This window comes from Ceratosolen solmsi, unplaced genomic scaffold (genome assembly GCF_000503995.2).
Source record: "Ceratosolen solmsi marchali unplaced genomic scaffold, CerSol_1.0 scaffold45, whole genome shotgun sequence".
NCBI lineage: Eukaryota > Metazoa > Arthropoda > Insecta > Hymenoptera > Agaonidae > Ceratosolen > Ceratosolen solmsi.
Window position 1 is genome coordinate 2,598,064 of NW_011948436.1, and position 19,572 is coordinate 2,617,635.

At 34.9% G+C, this 19,572-nt stretch overlaps 3 protein-coding genes across 3 annotated transcripts; 2 read left to right on the forward strand and 1 right to left on the reverse strand.

The window, feature by feature from the left end:
* Nucleotides 1-1,036: 1,036 nt before the first annotated feature.
* LOC105365098 (beta-ureidopropionase-like) lies at nt 1,037-5,761 on the forward strand. Its single transcript, XM_011503188.1, has 5 exons — nt 1,037-1,228; nt 2,803-3,053; nt 4,004-4,392; nt 4,701-5,018; nt 5,617-5,761. Exons 1-5 carry the CDS (start codon nt 1,134-1,136, stop codon nt 5,698-5,700), a joined length of 1,137 nt encoding a protein of 378 aa, XP_011501490.1. The 5' UTR covers nt 1,037-1,133; the 3' UTR covers nt 5,701-5,761.
* A 2,045-nt stretch (nt 5,762-7,806) lies between these two features.
* LOC105365099 (beta-ureidopropionase-like) lies at nt 7,807-11,517 on the forward strand. The gene is made up of 5 exons (XM_011503189.1): nt 7,807-7,962; nt 8,819-9,066; nt 9,339-9,727; nt 10,276-10,593; nt 11,378-11,517. The coding sequence occupies exons 1-5, from the start codon at nt 7,853-7,855 to the stop codon at nt 11,453-11,455; spliced, it is 1,143 nt and encodes a 380-aa protein (XP_011501491.1). The 5' UTR covers nt 7,807-7,852; the 3' UTR covers nt 11,456-11,517.
* Nucleotides 11,518-11,605: 88 nt separating this feature from the next.
* On the reverse strand, nt 11,606-18,642 carry Br140 (bromodomain-containing protein 140). Its single transcript, XM_011503192.1, has 10 exons — nt 18,460-18,642; nt 17,231-17,513; nt 16,617-17,012; nt 15,792-16,254; nt 14,678-14,980; nt 14,291-14,465; nt 13,679-13,986; nt 12,919-13,131; nt 12,265-12,666; nt 11,606-11,857 (listed from the first exon to the last, which is right to left on the reverse strand). Exons 1-10 carry the CDS (start codon nt 18,613-18,615, stop codon nt 11,677-11,679), a joined length of 2,880 nt encoding a protein of 959 aa, XP_011501494.1. The 5' UTR covers nt 18,616-18,642; the 3' UTR covers nt 11,606-11,676.
* Nucleotides 18,643-19,572: the final 930 nt, after the last annotated feature.

Consider the following 19,572-nt stretch of genomic DNA (forward strand, 5'->3'; position numbering starts at 1 on the left):
ATAAACATTGTCCTAAGCATAAATCGATACCATTTAAAATCTCCTTTTAAAAAATCTGTAAGAAATATCAATTACTATTGGTAGGATAAAAGCGATTTTATGATACGTGTTTATAATATTTTTTTCCTATTTTAGAAAATATATAGTATATCATACATATAAAATACATAAAATACATTATGATAAGTTGATTTAATTTAATGGCATAGTGAAACGATGATTAATTTTTTATTTTTTAATGTAAAATGTTAATTTAAGCAATTTTATTGAAGAAAAATTGATGGGGTCAACAACGGGATCAACAATTATTTATATTATTTAACATAATAAGAAGATTTTCAAAAGTTTTATGAAAATTAAGCTATTAATGATATTAAGTTGTAATACTGCAATATTCTTTTTAGCTCACAGCTACATAAAAAAAATTAATAATATTATTTGATGCCTCTTTCTCCTTAAATGAATTTAAACGAATAATACGCATGACTCGAGGTTTTTGAAATACACACAAACACAAGCAATAACAACGATATTTTGTATACTTCGATTGTATTTTCGCTTACAAGATTCGCGTGTAACTTTGATTCTCTCATTTTCACTTTCTAAATTTAAATCTTTGAACAGTTGTCAGCTTTCTTGTGCAGATTCTCAGAAGTGCTCAGCTTTTAACTTGGGTGGTAATATATAAGTAGATATTGTGAATAAAAACATCGTTAATGATACTGTATTTAATAAATTCGACAATTATTTAACACGTTGCCTCATCAAGCGTTTGGATCGTAGTGGGCATTGTAAAAAAAATTATTTTGACTCAGGGAGGTCTTACGATTGGGTTACTCTTTACATCTCCGGGATGCTTTTCACGAGTAGTCGATAAGTCACCCCCTCCCTCAAGTGTAACGCGGGTATCTCGCGATTTATCTCGCTGTTTTTCTTAGCTTCAGTAATTTATCACTTAGTTGATTAACGGCAGAAAATAAGCATTCGAAATGAAAATTCAAATTGCAGCCGTTTACGCAAGAGCGTAGGCAGGAGGGACAGGGAAGGGGTTGTTAGCGGGTATATAATTGAACGGTATAGAGGCGGAGGTCGGCAATTCGATTCAGTTTACTAACGCCGATCACTGTCACAAAATGGATTCATTGAGCGTCGAAAAGATCCTCGAGGACAACATCCCAGAGCAGCTCCTGGGGAAGGTTAAGCGCGTGATCTATGGACGGGATCTGCAGTAAGTGAGGGTTCCTTTTCTCTTGAGCTGCTGTCGTTATGTTGCGAAGAATTGGACTTTTCTCTGGATATTTATTTAGTCGTATTCTAGAAATGATTAACGATGTATCAATATGACTGTTTTTACTGCTCGTGTGCTCTAAAGCTTAAGCCAAAAATCATATTTTTTTAAATTTTGTATTATATTTATTTCTTTTAAATTGTAATTTGCTTGTGTGCGATTCAGGTGAAAATTTGGAAATATTAATAAAGTTCGATCGTTAATATTATTTGTGTATACCTAATGTACACGAGCATGAATCACCAACGGATATTAATTTCTAAACTGCTAATTTATTCATACAATTGTTAATACATATACAATTGTATGGTATTGTATATTGTATTATACAATGATTATGTTGTTGTGTTACATTATATTATATTATATTATATACGCTATATACAATTTAAGTTCAATTCAAAATTTACTTTCTTCTATTTTACGATATTTTATTTACTAAAGCAATCTTTAAAACACCTAATATCTTCAATTTATTCATATTCACATACATAATTATATTTATATAAAAAACTTGCCACTATGTATTTTGAAAAAATATCGAAACAATTATATTAATATTTAACAACTTCAATATTCATTATTATAGAGTTTGAAATTTATTATAGAATATTATAGAATTTGTAAAAATAATGTATTTTGTATTGTAATCGTAAATCCATTGATAATAGGAAATAATAGCGCAAGTAGAAAAAAATATATTCATGGATCATGATATACCGCGTATAATTTTTCAGAATTTTTTTGATATTTTAATAATCTTTGTAACGAATATGAATATAATTACGAATATTTAGTGTTGAATTTTGTTAAAAGTAATGATTAAATTAATGTTGATAATCAAACCAAGAGATTACGTATTCTAAAAGAACTATTTAAAAAAAATTTTTAATATACAAATTCATATGTCAACTGCCACCTACAAAGTTCAATGAAAAATATTGTTTTTAAATGTATTAATAAACACAGATAATATGTTTGTGAAGTATATTGGAAAAATGTAAATAGTTGTACACCGAGTTACCGAAATACTATATTATTGTGAATGATAATACATTTATTACGTTACAAGTAAATATAGAAATAAAAATAGTTGAATATATTTGATGAATTTTTTGAAAAAAATTTCTCTCCATTCATTACAGAATATCAAATAAATTCAAAAGTGTGCTTATAAATAAGAATAGTATAATTTTTTGCCTAAAAAATTAACGGCTTTGCACGATGTGAGCATGTTGTAACGATGTTGTGCTCAGCGAGTTAACAAACAATGGCCAAAATTGGATTAAGAATGTCGTTAGCGTCGAATTGCTTACTCAACCATAATACTTGACAGGCTAAACCAGTTAGTCTAATATGCATAATTTAGCATGTCTATGCAAGTCTATTCTATGAAAATGTGCGACAATGTGTAATGATAGGCATTGTCGATCTTTGAAGTTTCTCACCCCACGTGCCCGAAGTCAACGAATCCACATTTAACATAATGCATTTAAGGGTATCGATTATCGTAGGTCAATTCAGCTGCCAACTCTGGATAAAAATTTGCAATGCGAGATTAAAGGTTACAAGATGGGGGGCGCCCGGGCGGAACAGCTGCGCGATCCGCGAATCGTCCGGGTTGGCCTCATCCAGAATACGATCGTCCTGCCTACCTCGGAGCCGATCGCCGATCAGAGGAAAGCGATACACGATAAGGTCGGCAAGTACATCGAGCACGCGGCCAAGTGCGGCGCCAACATCGTCTGTATGCAAGAACTTTGGAGTGAGTATTAGCGTGGATACTCAAGGATTTTTGTTGGTCTTTCGTTTCCTTTTTGCGAGTCCACGAATAATCTGTATGATTATCCGTGCTATCTGGAAATCACTTTTCATCGATCGATCAAAATTTAGTATAATACAGAGTTCAAATTTTTTATTCAGTGAATTTTAAAAGAAATTTCATTGTAATTTATGCTAATTTATCGCGGATTGATTAAATTGTGAAAAGTAGCTTATTAAATAATTTAACGAAATTCTCTTAATTATTATATCGCTCATTATGTATTAAATAAAATATGAGAATTATATATATATACATAAAATATATAATTTTTAATTTTCTAACTGTAAGAATTACTAGAATTTTCTCTTTTAACGTGTCGCGTCCCACATTAATTACATACAATATATTCTTGATGTATTATTCCAGTGTATTAATTAACACATTAAGTCGAATACTCAAATTTCATTGATAATACAATTAATTTTAATAATGCCTGCCGCAACCTTGAAAAGTAGACGAATTATGTATATTCGTAAAGGGTTCGTTGTAAAATAGATATTAAATTCTAAAAACTCTGCGAAAAATAATCTAATAATAAATAACTATTATAAATAAAGAAGATCTATATGATGTAATAAGTTTTAATTTATTCGAATAAATTATTGATTTATTCAACATTTATTTATCCTTTTATAAATCACGCTGCACTTATCATCGTGATTAATGATTTTCATAAGCTGAAAATTTTAACAAGAGTTAAATAAAAAAAGCATTGAAAATTCGAAAATCAATCTGTTAAAGTTTTATCGCTATATTAGGACAATGCAAATGGCTCAGAATCGTAAATTTGCTTAATCGTTAAGTAAACTGTCGCATAGTTTCTAAGAAGAAAGAAATTAAATAATCCATCACAATGACGTCATAGCCACATAAGAATGTTTGAAATTTAGCTATGCCGATGGGTTTCTGCACGCGCGAAAAGTATCCATGGGCGGAATTCGCAGAGGACGCGATAAATGGCCCAACGACAAGCCTCGTGTCAAAACTCGCCCGTAATCACGGCATCGTCGTCGTCTCCTCGATCCTGGAACGCGATAGCACCAACAGCGACATCCTCTGGAATACGACGGTTGTCATCGACGCCAATGGTTCGGTCCTCGGTAAGCAGAGAAAAAATCACATACCACGTAACGGGGACTTCAACGAGTCGACCTACTACATGGAGGGCAACCTCGGACACCCGGTCTTCAAAACCAAATTTGCCAAGATTGGCGTCGTCACCTGCTACGGCCGACATCATCCTCTCAACTGGCTCATGTATGGCATTAATGGCGCCGAGGTAGGCTTTCCCTCTCATTTTCTTCAGACAGGTGGTTTATCTCGCTTTTTTATCGATTTACTCTTACATTTCGTAAACCATACCACATTGATCAACTATACCACCGAGTTTCGTTCACCTCCCTCTTCTTAGATCGTAAGTCCGTTGTCAATCGTGGAGTCACGCGTTCGTGATCTTTCATTATCCACTGGAGCGAACTTAACGAGCCCGATTGTTTGCCCTCGCAACGAACAAAATCTGCCCGAAAAAGAAGCCAAGCTAAGATTATTATTCGGACATTGTAAATAACCAAGTCGTCGCCTTCGCAGATCGTGTTCAATCCTTCGGCAATAACGTCGGAGAGTTTCGAGACTTTATGGCAGATCGAGGCTCGTTGCGCCGCCATCTCCAACAGCTACTACACGTGCGCGATCAACCGGGTCGGCACGGAGGTCTACCCGCAACCCTTCACCTCGGGTGACGCGAAACCCCCCCATAAGGATCTCGGTGAGTTCTTCGGCTCGAGCTACGTCACTGCCCCCGATGGCACTCGCACCCCGGGTCTCGGGCGCTGCAGCGATGGCATCCTCATCGCCGAAATAGATCTCAACCTCTGCAGGCAGATACGAGATCTCTGGAACTTCCCGGTAAGCAACGATCTACGTTATTTTCAATCTGCCATGCGTTTATTAAATAAATAAAATATATGCTACAAATTTGAAATTCAACCTAATCAAAATTTTGTTTATATACTTATCGATATTTGCACACACGCACACACGCGCGCGCGCGCGCACACACACACGCACACACACACACACACACACACGAGACTATACAATTATTTATCACAGTCAAGATTATTTCCATTAAATCGCAATTTCATTAATAATGGTAGTTATTAATTAATTACTCTTATCAGTTAACATCGGCTAACATATAGTCATTTACCCACTTATAAACAAGCTTATAATGTTTGTTTGACCGTTTATTATGTATATTAAGGACTTGTGTACAGACGTGTCTGATAATTAACTTTATATCACTTTAATCTTGTGCTCCTAATATAATGTGCTACTACATCTCTGTTTAATACACTAACAGAATAGATAGCATAATATCTGTTAAAATATTTAATTCTTATACGATACTTAGAACAAAATTTAACCTTCCTTTTTATTTATACAAGATCATCAGACAAATTAAATAAAGTTTCTCGTATTATAAGCATTTTTCATTTTTCAGATGACTCGTCGTCTGGATCTATATGCTCATAAACTTACCGAAGCAAGCAATCCGGACTTTCAACCACAAATCATTGATAAATAAATCATTTCGCTCGTTCAATAATACACATTACGATTACGGCAAATGTATTATAAAAATTTTTATGATTTTCATACGCGTTTGTTCAATAAATTTTTAGCGAGTTTTACCAACATTAACGTTACCTATATTACATTTCTATTTACGAGCTTATTATGTCTAAAATAATGTTGTAAGACATTTTTAATCGTTACGATTATTGAATCTCACATTTTTCATGTAATCTTAAGTCTTTTTAATAAAAATGTTTTTAATAACAACAACGTTTTTATTCTATTTATTTGAAATTATTTTTTACTATATGCCATGTTGCTAAAAATGTATGACGTTTTTTTATTTCAATTTATTCAAATATTTTAATGTTGTAATGGGTGACTCGAATGTTTTTATTTCTTCTTCTGTGGTTGTTGTCTCGAACATTATATATAAATTAAAGTTCTGACTAAAGATTCGTTTACAACTGCAGCGTATAAATTATTACATTTGGACAATATATTGGTGTTTCGGGTTTTTTTTTTTTTTTTTTTTTTGTTTGTTTGTTTCTATTAAAAACTAAATAAACTAAATTCAATAAAAACTAAAAATATCTTTACAAATTTAATTAAATTATTTATTAGTTACTTAATTGTTTGCAACATGCATTCTTTTATTTATTTATTTTTTTTTTAATTAACATTGTTATTAAACCCATCGAATTAATTTTATTTAAATACCTTGTTAATATAATTATTAGAGCATTGAAATGATTGGAGAGTATACAATCGATGAGTTAGCATAACAAAAGATTCATCAAAGAAATATTTCATTAAGAAGAAATGAATAAATTCGTTTTATCCATCAGTTGGCGAAAAATTCAACTTTACAATTCCAAGACGATGTTTCATTAAAGCAATATAATTTTGTCTACATTATTTATTTGAAATTGTTACGTAGGTCAACGGGAATTCTGATATTTCGTACTGTTTAATGTAAAATCGACGAAGAGTTGCGTTATAAGCTTACGGTAGGTATAAGAACGAACTCGTTGATTATAAAAACAACAGCACTTTCACTTGCGTTCAAAAATAGCTTTCTCTATGTAATTTGCCTTTATTTACTTTTGACCAAGCTTGTACGCACACAAAATTGAAATATTTAAGTACTGACTATAAGGATCTATACACGTAAGAGACGAAGGCAAAGCGTAACATCTCATTGGTCGTCCCCCCACTTGCGCTCGAACTCAGTTGATATCGACTTCGTTTTGCATTTGCATATATTAACAGCTGATTAAAATTGTAAGCTACAATCTTCTGCTGGACGAAGCTTATGGCGTATCGTTGATTGACTTTTTTTTGCGTATCGCGGTTAATTTACATTAACATTTTTATGATTTATTGTTGGATAAAAGTTTCGAATGATGGAAGAAAATCCGTAAGTTTTAATAAATTCTTTTGGTATGTGCAATCGTTATATTTGAAAATTCTTCATATTATTTTACTATTTTAAGACATTTAATCATTATTTAAACGAATGTGAAAGTAGAATTATGTATAATCGTTTGATGAAAATGGTTAATTTCAAGTTATATGATAATTTCAATTTATCAATTATTTTTTATATTTTTAAAATTTTTCTTTCAATATCAATTATATTAATTGGTTAATAAACAAAAAATAAATGCTACATAATTTAGGCAGTTATTATGTCCTTATTTTCTTTTTCCTCTTTATTTGTTATTTATTTATCATTTGAATTTTATTTTTCATCATCAGCGTGCAATATTTTATTGAGATTTTATATTAATGCAACTGATGCAATACTATTTTATATAAATATATATATATAAGAAATTAAAATAGTAATATTTCATTTGAAATATAAATTTGAAAAATGAAAATACGTAATAACAATATCAATGTCATTAATATATAAACTCACATATTTTGTATATTTTTTTGTCTTTATATTTTGGTCTATTCGTAGCTGATTTTTGTGTACACGAAATTGCAAATATAAATTGGCAAAGTGGTTGGTAAGAATAAAAAAGAAAAAAAAAGAAAAAAGAATAACGTAAAGCTCTCCATTGTTATTCCGGTGGTATTGGAGTAAATGAGGAGTTTCATACAAGCGTGAAATACTACATGAATATCGTGTTAATTGAAAAAATTAAAAGATGATGAATCACAAATTCAGTGAATTGACACTAGAAGACATCCTGGATGTAGAAATCAGCGACTCGAGCAAACCGTTCATCACCAAATTGATTTATGGTCGGGAGTTGAAGTGAGTATACGCTTAATGCTATTATGAAAAATAGCATTTATAAATGTACAATCTAATGTTATTATTATAATTCACTATTGTATCCTAAAAATAATCGAGACACTTTTTGTAATGTGTCAATTACAATACAACACACTGACCTCAAATTGTTAATATCCATTAGAATGAACTTATAACGGACTCTTTTTGTATAGTAATTGCGCGATAATGCAGAGATAAAAATTGATATTTTATTATAGCTTGTCATAATGCACTTATTACGTTATTAAAGCCGTACAGAAGCATTTATGATTTAAGATTTTTACATTCATTAATTAAAATATTTAAGATTTACCGATAATTTATCCATTTCAAAAATTAAAGGATTTGTATTGATAACAAATATACAATTCGTCACTATTTTTTTTATTTTTATTAAATTTATTTATTTAACGTCTATTAAGCAAATCAATCAGTTGCATCGAGTATCGATGTTTTAAGTTCTTCCATTTTTCAAATTATTTTTCAGTACTAGTAACTTTATGCTACAAGTCTTTTTTTCCATAGCGATTTTTCCATACAGCTTCTTAAAGATTATTATTATTACATCTCAAGCAAATACAATCGCACAACTAAATTGCCTAGCTATTACGTGTAGATAATTGTGCAAAGTCAATTGTTTTCTTCGTCTTCTTTTAGTTTCAATATACTTCTGTAGACACAGTAATTTTCTCTGTGAAGGTGTTGATTTTACACCATTTGAGGTTGGCTGCGTATTCAAAATTTAAAAAGTACATTACACATTGACTTAAGGACTTTAAAGAGCCGCTAGACTCTTTGATGTAAACCATAAACTACAGGAAAGTCATGCACATAGGAAACTAGATATTCCTACGCTGGAAGATGACAAATGCGAGGTGGTGGGTTGGCATTTGGGCGGCGCCCGGGCGGAACAGCTGCGCGATCCGCGAATCGTCCGAGTTGGCCTCATCCAGAATACGATCGTCCTGCCTACCTCGGAGCCGATCGCCGATCAGAGGAAAGCGATACACGATAAGGTCGGCAAGTACATCGAGCACGCGGCCAAGTGCGGCGCCAACATCGTCTGTATGCAGGAGACTTGGAGTGAGAATTTTTTTGATTATACGATAACGACCAGTTAAGGTCAAAGTTTCTCAACTATTCTCGTCAATCAAATATATTTTCTAATCACTGTGAAATGACGGATGTGTTCTTCGTACGTTTATCGGTGATAGTAACTTTTTAATTATTCCTTGCTCAATGTGCTCAAGTCGCACACAACTCTTTCCGCCAATAATTATGGGATGTAATGTCGGAGTCGAGCATCGTTCGGGAGCCCATGGAAGCGCGGAAATGAAATTACGAAATAATTTTAGCAATGCCGTTCGCTTTTTGTACGCGCGAAAAGTATCCCTGGACGGAATTCGCCGAGGAAGCGGAGAGCGGGCCCACGTACAAGCTGCTTTCGACTTTCGCTCAGCGTTACAATATGGTGATAATCTCGCCGATTCTGGAACGAGACATTAACAAAGACGACGTTATCTGGAATACGGCGGTGGTAATCGGCACCGATGGTCTTATTATCGGCAAGCACAGGAAGAATCATATACCCCGCGTAGGTGACTTTAATGAGTCGACCTACTACATGGAGGGCAATACCGGACATCCCGTCTTCGACACTCCTTTTGGCAAGATCGCAATCAATATCTGCTATGGCCGACATCATCCTCTCAACTGGCTCATGTTTGGTATTAACGGTGCTGAGGTGAGATGACTTTTATATCGACATTCCATAGTATTAGGTACGGTACATTAATTCGATAAGCAGGCAAACATTAATTTACGGTAAAAAAAAAAGCAGATTATAAACAGATTTGTAATTATGATGCTTGCGAATGGATATTAGGAGAGTATCTATTAATATTTAAAATTACGGCTATTTGAAATTTTGCTTTCCTATATAAAATGCAAATATTTTCAAATATTTCGAATTTATTATAACGATTAGCCGTGATATTTGATGTATGGAATTGCAAGGAACATAGCCAATTACTACGAAAGCACAGTTCTTCTTTCAAACATGTATTTTTAACTTATAAAGTAAACTTATAATAAAATGAAAAACTGCACGTTAAGAATATTTAAAATATCTTTCACTACTTGGTCATATTATCTATCACCGAGAAACTTATCTCTTGATTTATAATCAACCATTACGTAGTTACGACTATATCGCATTAATTATTTAATGATAATTAATAATGCATAAGACAGTCGATCGCATATTAAAGCGACTATTCGTTTGAATGTCAGATTGTATTTAATCCTTCGGCAACGGTGGACAATCTTTCGGAGCCGCTATGGCCGATCGAGGCTAGGAACGCGGCGATAGCCAACAGTTACTACACGTGTGCCATCAATCGTGTCGGCACTGAACAGTTTCCCAATGAATTTACATCGGGCGACACGAAACCCGCACACAAGGAGTTTGGCCACTTTTACGGCTCGAGTTACGTCACAGCGCCCGATGGCGCAAGAACGCGTGGATTATCTCGATACAAGGACGGGCTTCTGGTTGCCGAACTTGATCTGAACTTGTGTCGCCAAACGAAAGACGAATGGGGATTTAAGGTGAGTTTAACGTTTGAGGATTTTACAAAATTCTTATTAACTTTGAAAGATTTTTAATCCCGCGTTTAAGATGCGATGGCCACGAGTGACCATGAAAACAAAGTTTTTGATGTATGGTCCGATATTTGTTAATTGTGCATTATTTTGCCATTAATGAGATGGTAAAACTGTATTTCGAATTATTATTTTAATGTCAATTGTTTTTACATAGAATGATGATGTCTAATATTTGCTCGGAAAAATCGTACATATTGAAATTATTGGTGTGTGTGTGTGTGTGTGTGTGTGTGCGTGCGCGCGCGCGCGCGCGCGTGCGTGTGTGTAAGAAACGTACACGAGATTACATAAAAACTGCACAAAATTTTGATTTATTTAGAATATTTAACACATAACATATTTTTTAATAGTACATTTATGAAACACATCGTTGTATTTAAACTTTCAATTCATTATATAGTTAAAAGACTTATTATTTTTGCAATAAATAGGTATTAAACTACATACAAGTTCATTGTATTAAAACTTGTACATCACCACTGCTCGTTTTATCTGACACTAAAACACGTGTCTTATAAAATAAAGACGATTCCAATACATGGATATATTATTCTAATCATAAAAAGATAAAAATAGACGATTTTGGTCCACGAATTGCGAAATTAAAAAAAAAAACACAATGTTTCTATTCTTCATATTAATAATGTACTTGATATGTAATATTTAAAATTATCTTTAAAAATCTTTCAGTTTATGTAATATAAACTTTGGCTTTTTAACTTTGCAGATGACTGAAAGATTGGATATGTACGCAAAGAAACTTTCTGAAGCATCACAGACCGGTTTCAAGCAGCAAATCCTTTGAAAATTAAGACTCAAAAGAAGGAAATTTAATATGATATTATAAAACAATTTACTGTAAATGTATAAATTGAGTAAAACATTTTTTTTTCAAAACCTTTGTAAGGATGAATATTCTTATACGGACAAACATTTAATCAAATGAATGATCTTCTGAGGTGATAAAATAAACTTTATACGAGAGTATTATTTTATCCATTAGAAATTAATTATATTATATAATTATCAATCGCTTGCCGGTGTATTCAGAGCTGAATTTCGCGTTTGTTTTTGGTAAAATAACGCTTCTTGATAAGCCTTCTTTACTGCCTTCCTGTCTGTAGGTTTACGGGACTCTATCAATTTTCCATCATCCAGCTCCTGCGATACCCCAAGAGGCTCTAACTTTTCACCAGGTAACCATTGCCTAGAAATACAAATCAAAGCTGTTTTACCTCGCCTCGGCATTGCTTCTCAAAACATAAAACTAACACAAATCCATTTAAGGTCAAATTGAGTATTAAATATTTTAATTATTATTAAATTAGTCTCGATTCCGTACACGAGTAAGATCATCGATATGTCATTAAATTTTTCGTACTAACCGTTTGTGCTTCTTAATATCGAAACATGCTTAAAGATGTAAAATTTTTTATATTACCGAGATATTGTGGCACGCAATGTCAAATCGAAAATATAAAAAGTACAATGATTTAATTCTACTTATAAATCATCCTTCTTTTTAATCAAAACATTAATAAAGTGATCTCCGACTCGGCGATCTAGCATTAAAAATACCATTTTATTAAAATCCGTAATAATGAGCGAACGTACCAGGTTCTTTTTGTGTCAAAAAAGAGAACGAGGTAGACGGTGTCCTTATAGTTACTGGCCAGGGCGAGAACGTCGTCGGGAGGCGAGGGTATGGGTACGCCCTTATGAATCGTGCCTCTGGGTGTATTGGGGTCGATAATAAGAGCGGGGTACCAAGGGTAGCCCCGACATTTGGCCCAAACGAGCTGTAGTGCCGCCAACGTTCCATTGCTGTCTGTCTCCATTTTATTGCTGTTGTCCTGAGTCGCGTGTTTCGTTACCTTGGGTCTGTGCAATGGCGATTCGTTACCTTCCTCGGCGTCGTCATCATGCTCGGGACTTGTCGAGCGGCTAGTCGAGCAACTGCTACAACTCGACGATTGGCTCTCACGCTCACCAATATCGCTGTCCGTTGCTCCGCTCCTGTTGGCAGGGATCAATCCATTACACGAGTTTCCACGGTACAAAGGACTTTATTTGTTCAACAAAGAAGCGCGTTAGATGGCCTACGAGTGCCCTTAACATCATCTCGTTTCCATAAACTCTGAACTTTTAAGCGTCGTAATGGGAAGAGGGGGGGGGGCGGTCAGTCGAGAGATAAAAATGTATATTCGTAAGTGTAGATTGTTTCGTTGAGATGGATGGATCTGGACTGAGATCTAGAACGCCACGAACCTGTAAACCCTGAAGCTGTCGCTCTGCTTCTTCTGTTCGTTCTCGGGACTGGTTCGGTGTATCTGGCCACGACTTGCTCTAGCTTTGGCCTTGCGTGTGAAGAGAACTGCGGTGCGTCGATTGACACCACCGGTACTAACGCCTCCGGTACCAACGGCGCTCGTACCTCCAAGACTCGCACTTGAGACAACAGGCGAGTTGTCCTTTTCACCACTGAATTTACGGTCAAAATAAACATTAGTTGTATACGCTGCTGTATAATATTATCAATACATTTTATTTACTTTAATAAAACATTGATCGATGCTGTACATAAAATATATATATATATATATATATATATATATATATATATAAATTACATATTTTCCATTATAATAAGTTTTTTAAAATGTTGACGTAATGTTGCATGCTATTCGACGATTCAAAATTTATGCCCAATCGATGCAATTTTTTTCAAACTGAATTTTAACAGCTTGGATCGAACCTTATATGACGTGACGTGATCACGTGACGTATTAACCATTACGCTATCGTTCTCTCTCTCTTTCTCTCTCTCTCGTTTCAGTGCCATAAAAAAACATACTATTAAACGTACGTTACATTCGTTACATTTACATACAGCCAGTACAATTATAAAAATTTCGTATCTTCTTACAAGAATATGAACAATACCCAGTAAACATCGAAGAAGATTCTTGGTAGACTCAATACGTATAATAAGTGCAAGTTAAGCATTGCGCGAAGTGCGCATAATTACCTAACACGCGACTCGGAGTCGTTTCGAGTTCTCGCACTACGCTCGCGCTTTCTCGCCTTGGAGCCGGTACTGACGTTGGTCTGCTGCAACTCCATCTCAGTGATAAAATCTTCGGGCGCTGGAGTGTCCATCTCCGGATAGTCCTTGCGCGCCTGCTCGATGAGGCAGCCACCTTGTTCGCGCATCCTAACACCCGCTCGGTAGAACATCGTGTCTTTGCGATTATAGGCCAGACAATTATTCACCATGAGGTTGAAATCTGACTCGAACGCGGCTATGGAGTCATATTCCTGCCGCTCGACTTTAGTCTAAGAATCATTTTTAAAACATTTGATTATAATTTGTTATCTCTGTCTTCTTCTTCTTTTTTTAAAGAAAAATTCGATTGGTCTAAGGATATGAAATTTAAAAAAAAAAAGCTCTAATAATCAATGTAATGCAAGGTACAGTCAAATTTAGCAATATTTTTTGTAAGAACCTCCTTGAATAAAAACATTGAATAATCATCAACGTTATATTAAATTTATTAGTGAAATGGAAAATATTAATAAACAAGCAGGCACTTTAAATGCAGTTGTAAATAAGTATATCTTTAATTGCAAAATGACAAACCTCCATAGTTGAAAGATCCATAGGATGTGTTACGATATCAAGATAATCGGGTACTTCTTCGATGTTTACAGGTTGTCCAAAGACTTCATTAGGATCACGCAATTTCAGTGCTTCCAGCAATACTCTTAAAACACTTTCGAGCGGTCTTAATTCGAACCAAAGACACTTTTCTTTCCTGCGAATAAAAATGAACGATTACGTTTGTTTCTTTTAAGAATTGATTTTTAAGAGAAATGCGAAAAACCGCGTAAGAAACTGGAAGCTCAATTTCATATCTTTTATTTGCACATGCATAATTACGAAGTAACATTTTTCACTTATATCCTTGTAATTATAATATCGCAAAAGTATCCGAGGCTTCATTATTTACTCCCAACCTTGACTCACACTTTAAACAGCTCTTTCTTCAGTTTCTCCCGCTTCCTCACGAGCTCGCAGAGTAATCTAGCCCTCTCAAGGTCCTGCCTGAGACACTGCCAGTATTTGAGCTGTTTGTACATCTCGTTGCGTATTTCGCCGTCGGGAGTTGGCGATGAGGCATCTCCAAGTGACGGTGGCACTCGTGGGTGTGGATGCGAGCTTTGTAGACGTCTAAGTAACGGCACACCATTGCGATATTGTCGCTTGAGGGTCCAATAAGCAATCAATCGCTGAATCAGTTGGTTTTTCTTTGGCAAACCCTCCGCCAGGCTATATGTGTTTGAAATAATTTTCGTCGTTTAACTCACAATCAATTCGGTATGAATATACAGTTTTAAATAAATTAAATCTAAATACGAGATGAAAGCACTTAAAGTTTAAAGACAGAATTTATTCATGCAAGTTTTTTTGTTTTTGTTTTTGTTTTTAATCGAAAACTTGAAAAACATATTATTTAATTGTATAAGTTTATCATTATTTGCTTACTTTTGATTGCCAATTAGTTTTACTAGTAGATTGATTGGTGTTATTAACAAAGTTTTTCTTTTTCTTTGATATAAGAAACATAATATTCATAAGCAGACTAAGGTAATTTTGAAGTTAAAATTTGAGTTGACAAATGTTTATAAAAGTATCCTGAAAATCATGTGTCGATCCACGATAGATTAAAAAAGAAAAGAAAAAAAAAGTCAATAAGACAAAACACCGTATTAGTAGTTAGAATTTACTTAAAATATAAGGATATCACAATTTACAATGAAGAAAATATTATTATTCTTAATATACTTTTAAGCTTTGCTGCTAATAACAATACATAATTAGGAGATTAGCAAGCAAAGCTTGTAAATGTTATATTTGATAAGCATTCGTAAATTACTTTAAAATCAAATATGTTTAGCGTAGAAAATCTCAATAAATAGGCTTTTCATGTTTACCATATGGTGCAAAGCCCCGTCTGGATTGTCTGATCGACAAATACCAAAGTAAAAATCATCGCTGGTTAAGTGAAGCTTCCATCGTCATTCTGATAAATCTCATTGGGGCAATTTTAATAAGACTATTTACAATTTTCTCAACGAACCTGGCAATCTCACGAATGCGCTCCGGTGGTATGGTGGGTATGGATATGACGGGTGCGCTGGAACTCTTTTTGTTTGCGATGGCTCGCCTCCTGGCATCGGCTGGATTCGTGCTTGGTTGGTAATCCGGTGGCGCATGGGTCTCGCAGTAGGCCGTCTTCTGGACGAGCATTGGCTCGCCGTTGGCTGGTTGTACGGTACGCATGCGCATGCAGAGACCAGCCTGCTGGGCACAGGTGACGTGGAAGGCCGCGTAACAATTGCTTTTGTGGCACTGGATGCAGGCGCCAGCGCCACGACGCTTGCACACACAACAGGTGAGACGCCAGCGCGCAGCGGGGATACTTTCGATACTGTCGATCGGCTCGAGGAAAACCGTATTTGCAAAGCGCACTTCGGGAATCCATAGGGCGCAGACCACGTGGGCCCAGGTCGCCGGCCGGTCGGTCTGCTTGAATGCACCACCTGTTGAAGGATACGATAATCAGATCATATATCATATCAACTAAATATATGCATATGTGTAATTAGCAATTTCAATGTAAAAATCGTAATGCATTGTATTCTATCTATTAAATATTAAGAGTACAAACTTAGGTTAAAATATTGAATATCACATTTATGTATATTATCAAATTATTCATTGTTAAACATTTATTGGAGCATCGGACAATCATCGATGCTTTACAATAGATGTTATTTATTTAGAAATTTAAGTAAATAATACCATTTAAAATTGTGTTAAAATTAAATATTTAATTTTTTTTTTTTTGCAAAACATGATAGAATTGTGTTTAAAATTTAATAAATTACAAAATTATTAGAACCTCGATTAGGACAAAGTGCACAATCAACAGCTCTGGATGGGCTTTGTAGACATCTCCTGCACAACCACTGGCCTTCTGGAATGTAAGGAACTCCATAGCAGTCTTGGTGTACAGCTAAATTACACATATCGCAAAAAAGGATGGCATTGCTATTTTGACACTCTCCGTCCATGCAGATACAACAGACTGCATCTTCGTCGGCTGCTGTAGCAAGTACTCCCGCTGCTCCACCTCCATTACTTTGTTGTTGAAAATAAGACTCTTTTTCTAAACGATCCATCAACAATTCGAATGTGTCTGGTTCTAAATTTGGCGTCAACCCTGATGCGGCACGTCGTTCATTTACTATAGACAGCCATGCTGAGTCCTCTTCGTCGAGATCATATTCGACTTCTCCTAGAAATATTTCGTAAACATTAGACATATCTATTTTTATTCGATAAATTTATTTCAAAGTTTTAATTACAAGGTCTTAAGGAACTCCAATTAAAAGAATAATATTAAAATCGTGTGAGAATAACATTCTATAGTTATGATATAAATATTCTATAGTTTTGTACATTTTATACAAACATATGTGGAAAATTAAAAAAAAAAATAATGTAATAAATTACCATCGAGTTCTTCTCCGCTTCGCTCCATAAATCTTACATACGAATTTGGAAGAGGTTCAGCCTCGCCTATATGACTTTCATAACCATCTAATTCTTTAGCCACTGCCTTTGGTAATGAATTTAATATGGCCTTATCTTCCTTTTCCCTATCAATTGCCGATCCACTATTTTTGTAAGATATATTTTTGTCATCCGCATCGTACTCTTCCTGTGATATTATAGGAATACTGTCATTAAAGTTAACTTTATACGGCTTATTTCCATCTTCACGCCATGGTGACACCTAAAAAGAAATGCGTTTAATTTTCTACTTAAAATTTTCACAAATTCATCAATATTGCTATACGATTTTTTAACGTATGACATTATTGGAAAATAAATACTTTTTGAAAAGATATTGATAAAGAAAAAAAAAAATTAAATATCAAAACAATAATGAAGCAAATTTTTCTTAACTATTTAAAGATTTACTTTACTTATGATAAATGATATTAGCCCCTAAATTAGTTTATTGTTATTAACTAATATCACTTATTAAAAGAAACACTTTTGTAAAGCCTGGAATAAATAACAATGTTATCCTTATTACAATTGTATAATTAAACATACACGTGACTATAGTTAAAGCACAATTTACAATTAATTCTCATTCGTAAGAAACAGAATCAAATAAAAATATTGTCAATTTCACGCACTATGCTCTTAAAAATTAAAATAATATCCATTTCACTCATTATTTCAAACGAATTATCAAACAGAACGATAAAGTGCCGCACAAACAAAACTATGCATTTAAATGTTTTAATAACATTTGAAAAAAAAACAATCTTAAAGCATTATTGTAACAATACAGACAATCAGTAGTACATTAACAACAATATTAAAATACTGCATAGCCATATGAGACTATGAAAATCGACTTCTAAGGATAATTACATTAACGTGCTCCAAGTTATACAAGCTTTTATTCACATTATTTACAATAGGGCATTCCATTTCAAACGGTCTTCTCGTTTCATTCAGTCTTCGATCCAAAGGCAAAGTGAGGTTATGTCATTTATTTACTCTCGCTTGCACCATTTTAATGTAAGCATCAAAGTGCCAACCCGGTAAATACAACACGCGGATGACACATACGTACTTACTTCAGTGTACAATCTAAAGTGCATTCCTTCTAGGGACAGCACGCCGCGTTAATGCTAGCGAGTTAACTAAGTTCGAATACTCACTAAGGCGTATTTGCTGGACTCCTGAAGGGGCGTAGCATCGGCGCCACCGGGTTGCCCGGACGAGGAGCTACCGGTGGACGCCTCGCCGGACTTGACGAGTTTGCTCCTGTTTCGACCCTTCTTTTTGCCCGACTGGAACGTACTCGCGTTCCTCATCTTCTTGCGTCTCTTGCCGGTGCCGCCGCCGCCGCCGCCACCGCCGCCACCGCCACCGCCACCGCCGCTGCCGCCGCCTCCGGGCCGACGACGCGACTTGTTTCGGGGCCGCGCGGGCCGATTTTCTCTCCCGCACTGCGGCACCGTGTGTACCGTCGGCTCGACGCGCCTCAACCTGGTGCAACCGCGACGAATCCCGACGCTTTCCGCCGCACCTCTAGGACCGACAACCCGGTGTCCCTCGTCCCGTTCACTCCTGATCGACGACCAACTACCACCTACCAAACCGTCCAGCAAAGTTACAAACTGAAATTTGTTTTCCTTCTCCGCGATTGTCGTTGTTGACTGTTAGCTTGGCCTGGCTCTTGCGTTTTGGAGTGGCATAACGTTTATTAACGTTCGCTTGCAATTACCACTGTATTTTACCCGCGCTTTTTACACGTAACGACGGTCTTGTAATTTACCCGCATGCAATACCCCTTTTTTGCTCTTCGTATTTATGCACTTTCGGCTTACAATGGTCCCCAGACTGGACGTGCTTTTACGGATATTACTTATCACTTCCAAATATACGAGCATTACCTTTGGGTCGCCATCGATTGCTTATAAAATATATGCATATCCCCGAACGATTTACTTATATTTTTTTGCAGCCCTTCCTAATTTGTATCAAAATTTCTATGATTTGCATCATTCAATCAACAACAGCTACACTTCATCATTTTTACATATATCTAAATGCATTTACAAAAATATATTTATATAATATGCCTGGCTATTAATTGTTAATCATGCACGCACGCACGCACGCATAAATCAATAATAAAAGGTGCGGTATAACAATAACGGCTAGTTTATGAGTCGTTCGGCGTAATTTTAATATTCAATATTTTATAATAAACTGTATTATTTTCAATTATAATAATGCTTAACTATGATGGTGATAAATTTCTTTCG

Bases quoted from the DNA above. Each gene is read 5' to 3' on its own strand.
- LOC105365098 (XM_011503188.1), top strand. From the start codon at position 1,134: ATGGATTCATTGAGCGTCGAAAAGATCCTCGAGGACAACATCCCAGAG. The intron at 3,054-4,003 runs GTGAGTATTAGC...TTTGAAATTTAG, and splicing joins CTGTATGCAAGAACTTTGGA to CTATGCCGATGGGTTTCTGC. The intron at 4,393-4,700 runs GTAGGCTTTCCC...TCGCCTTCGCAG, and splicing joins ATGGCATTAATGGCGCCGAG to ATCGTGTTCAATCCTTCGGC.
- LOC105365099 (XM_011503189.1), top strand. From the start codon at position 7,853: ATGATGAATCACAAATTCAGTGAATTGACACTAGAAGACATCCTGGAT. The intron at 9,067-9,338 runs GTGAGAATTTTT...AAATAATTTTAG, and splicing joins CTGTATGCAGGAGACTTGGA to CAATGCCGTTCGCTTTTTGT. The intron at 10,594-11,377 runs GTGAGTTTAACG...TTAACTTTGCAG, and splicing joins AAGACGAATGGGGATTTAAG to ATGACTGAAAGATTGGATAT.
- Br140 (XM_011503192.1), bottom strand. From the start codon at position 18,615: ATGAGGAACGCGAGTACGTTCCAGTCGGGCAAAAAGAAGGGTCGAAAC. The intron at 16,255-16,616 runs GTTCTAATAATT...ATCCTTCAACAG, and splicing joins TGCACTTTGTCCTAATCGAG to GTGGTGCATTCAAGCAGACC. The intron at 13,987-14,290 runs GTTTGTCATTTT...AATGATTCTTAG, and splicing joins TGGATCTTTCAACTATGGAG to ACTAAAGTCGAGCGGCAGGA.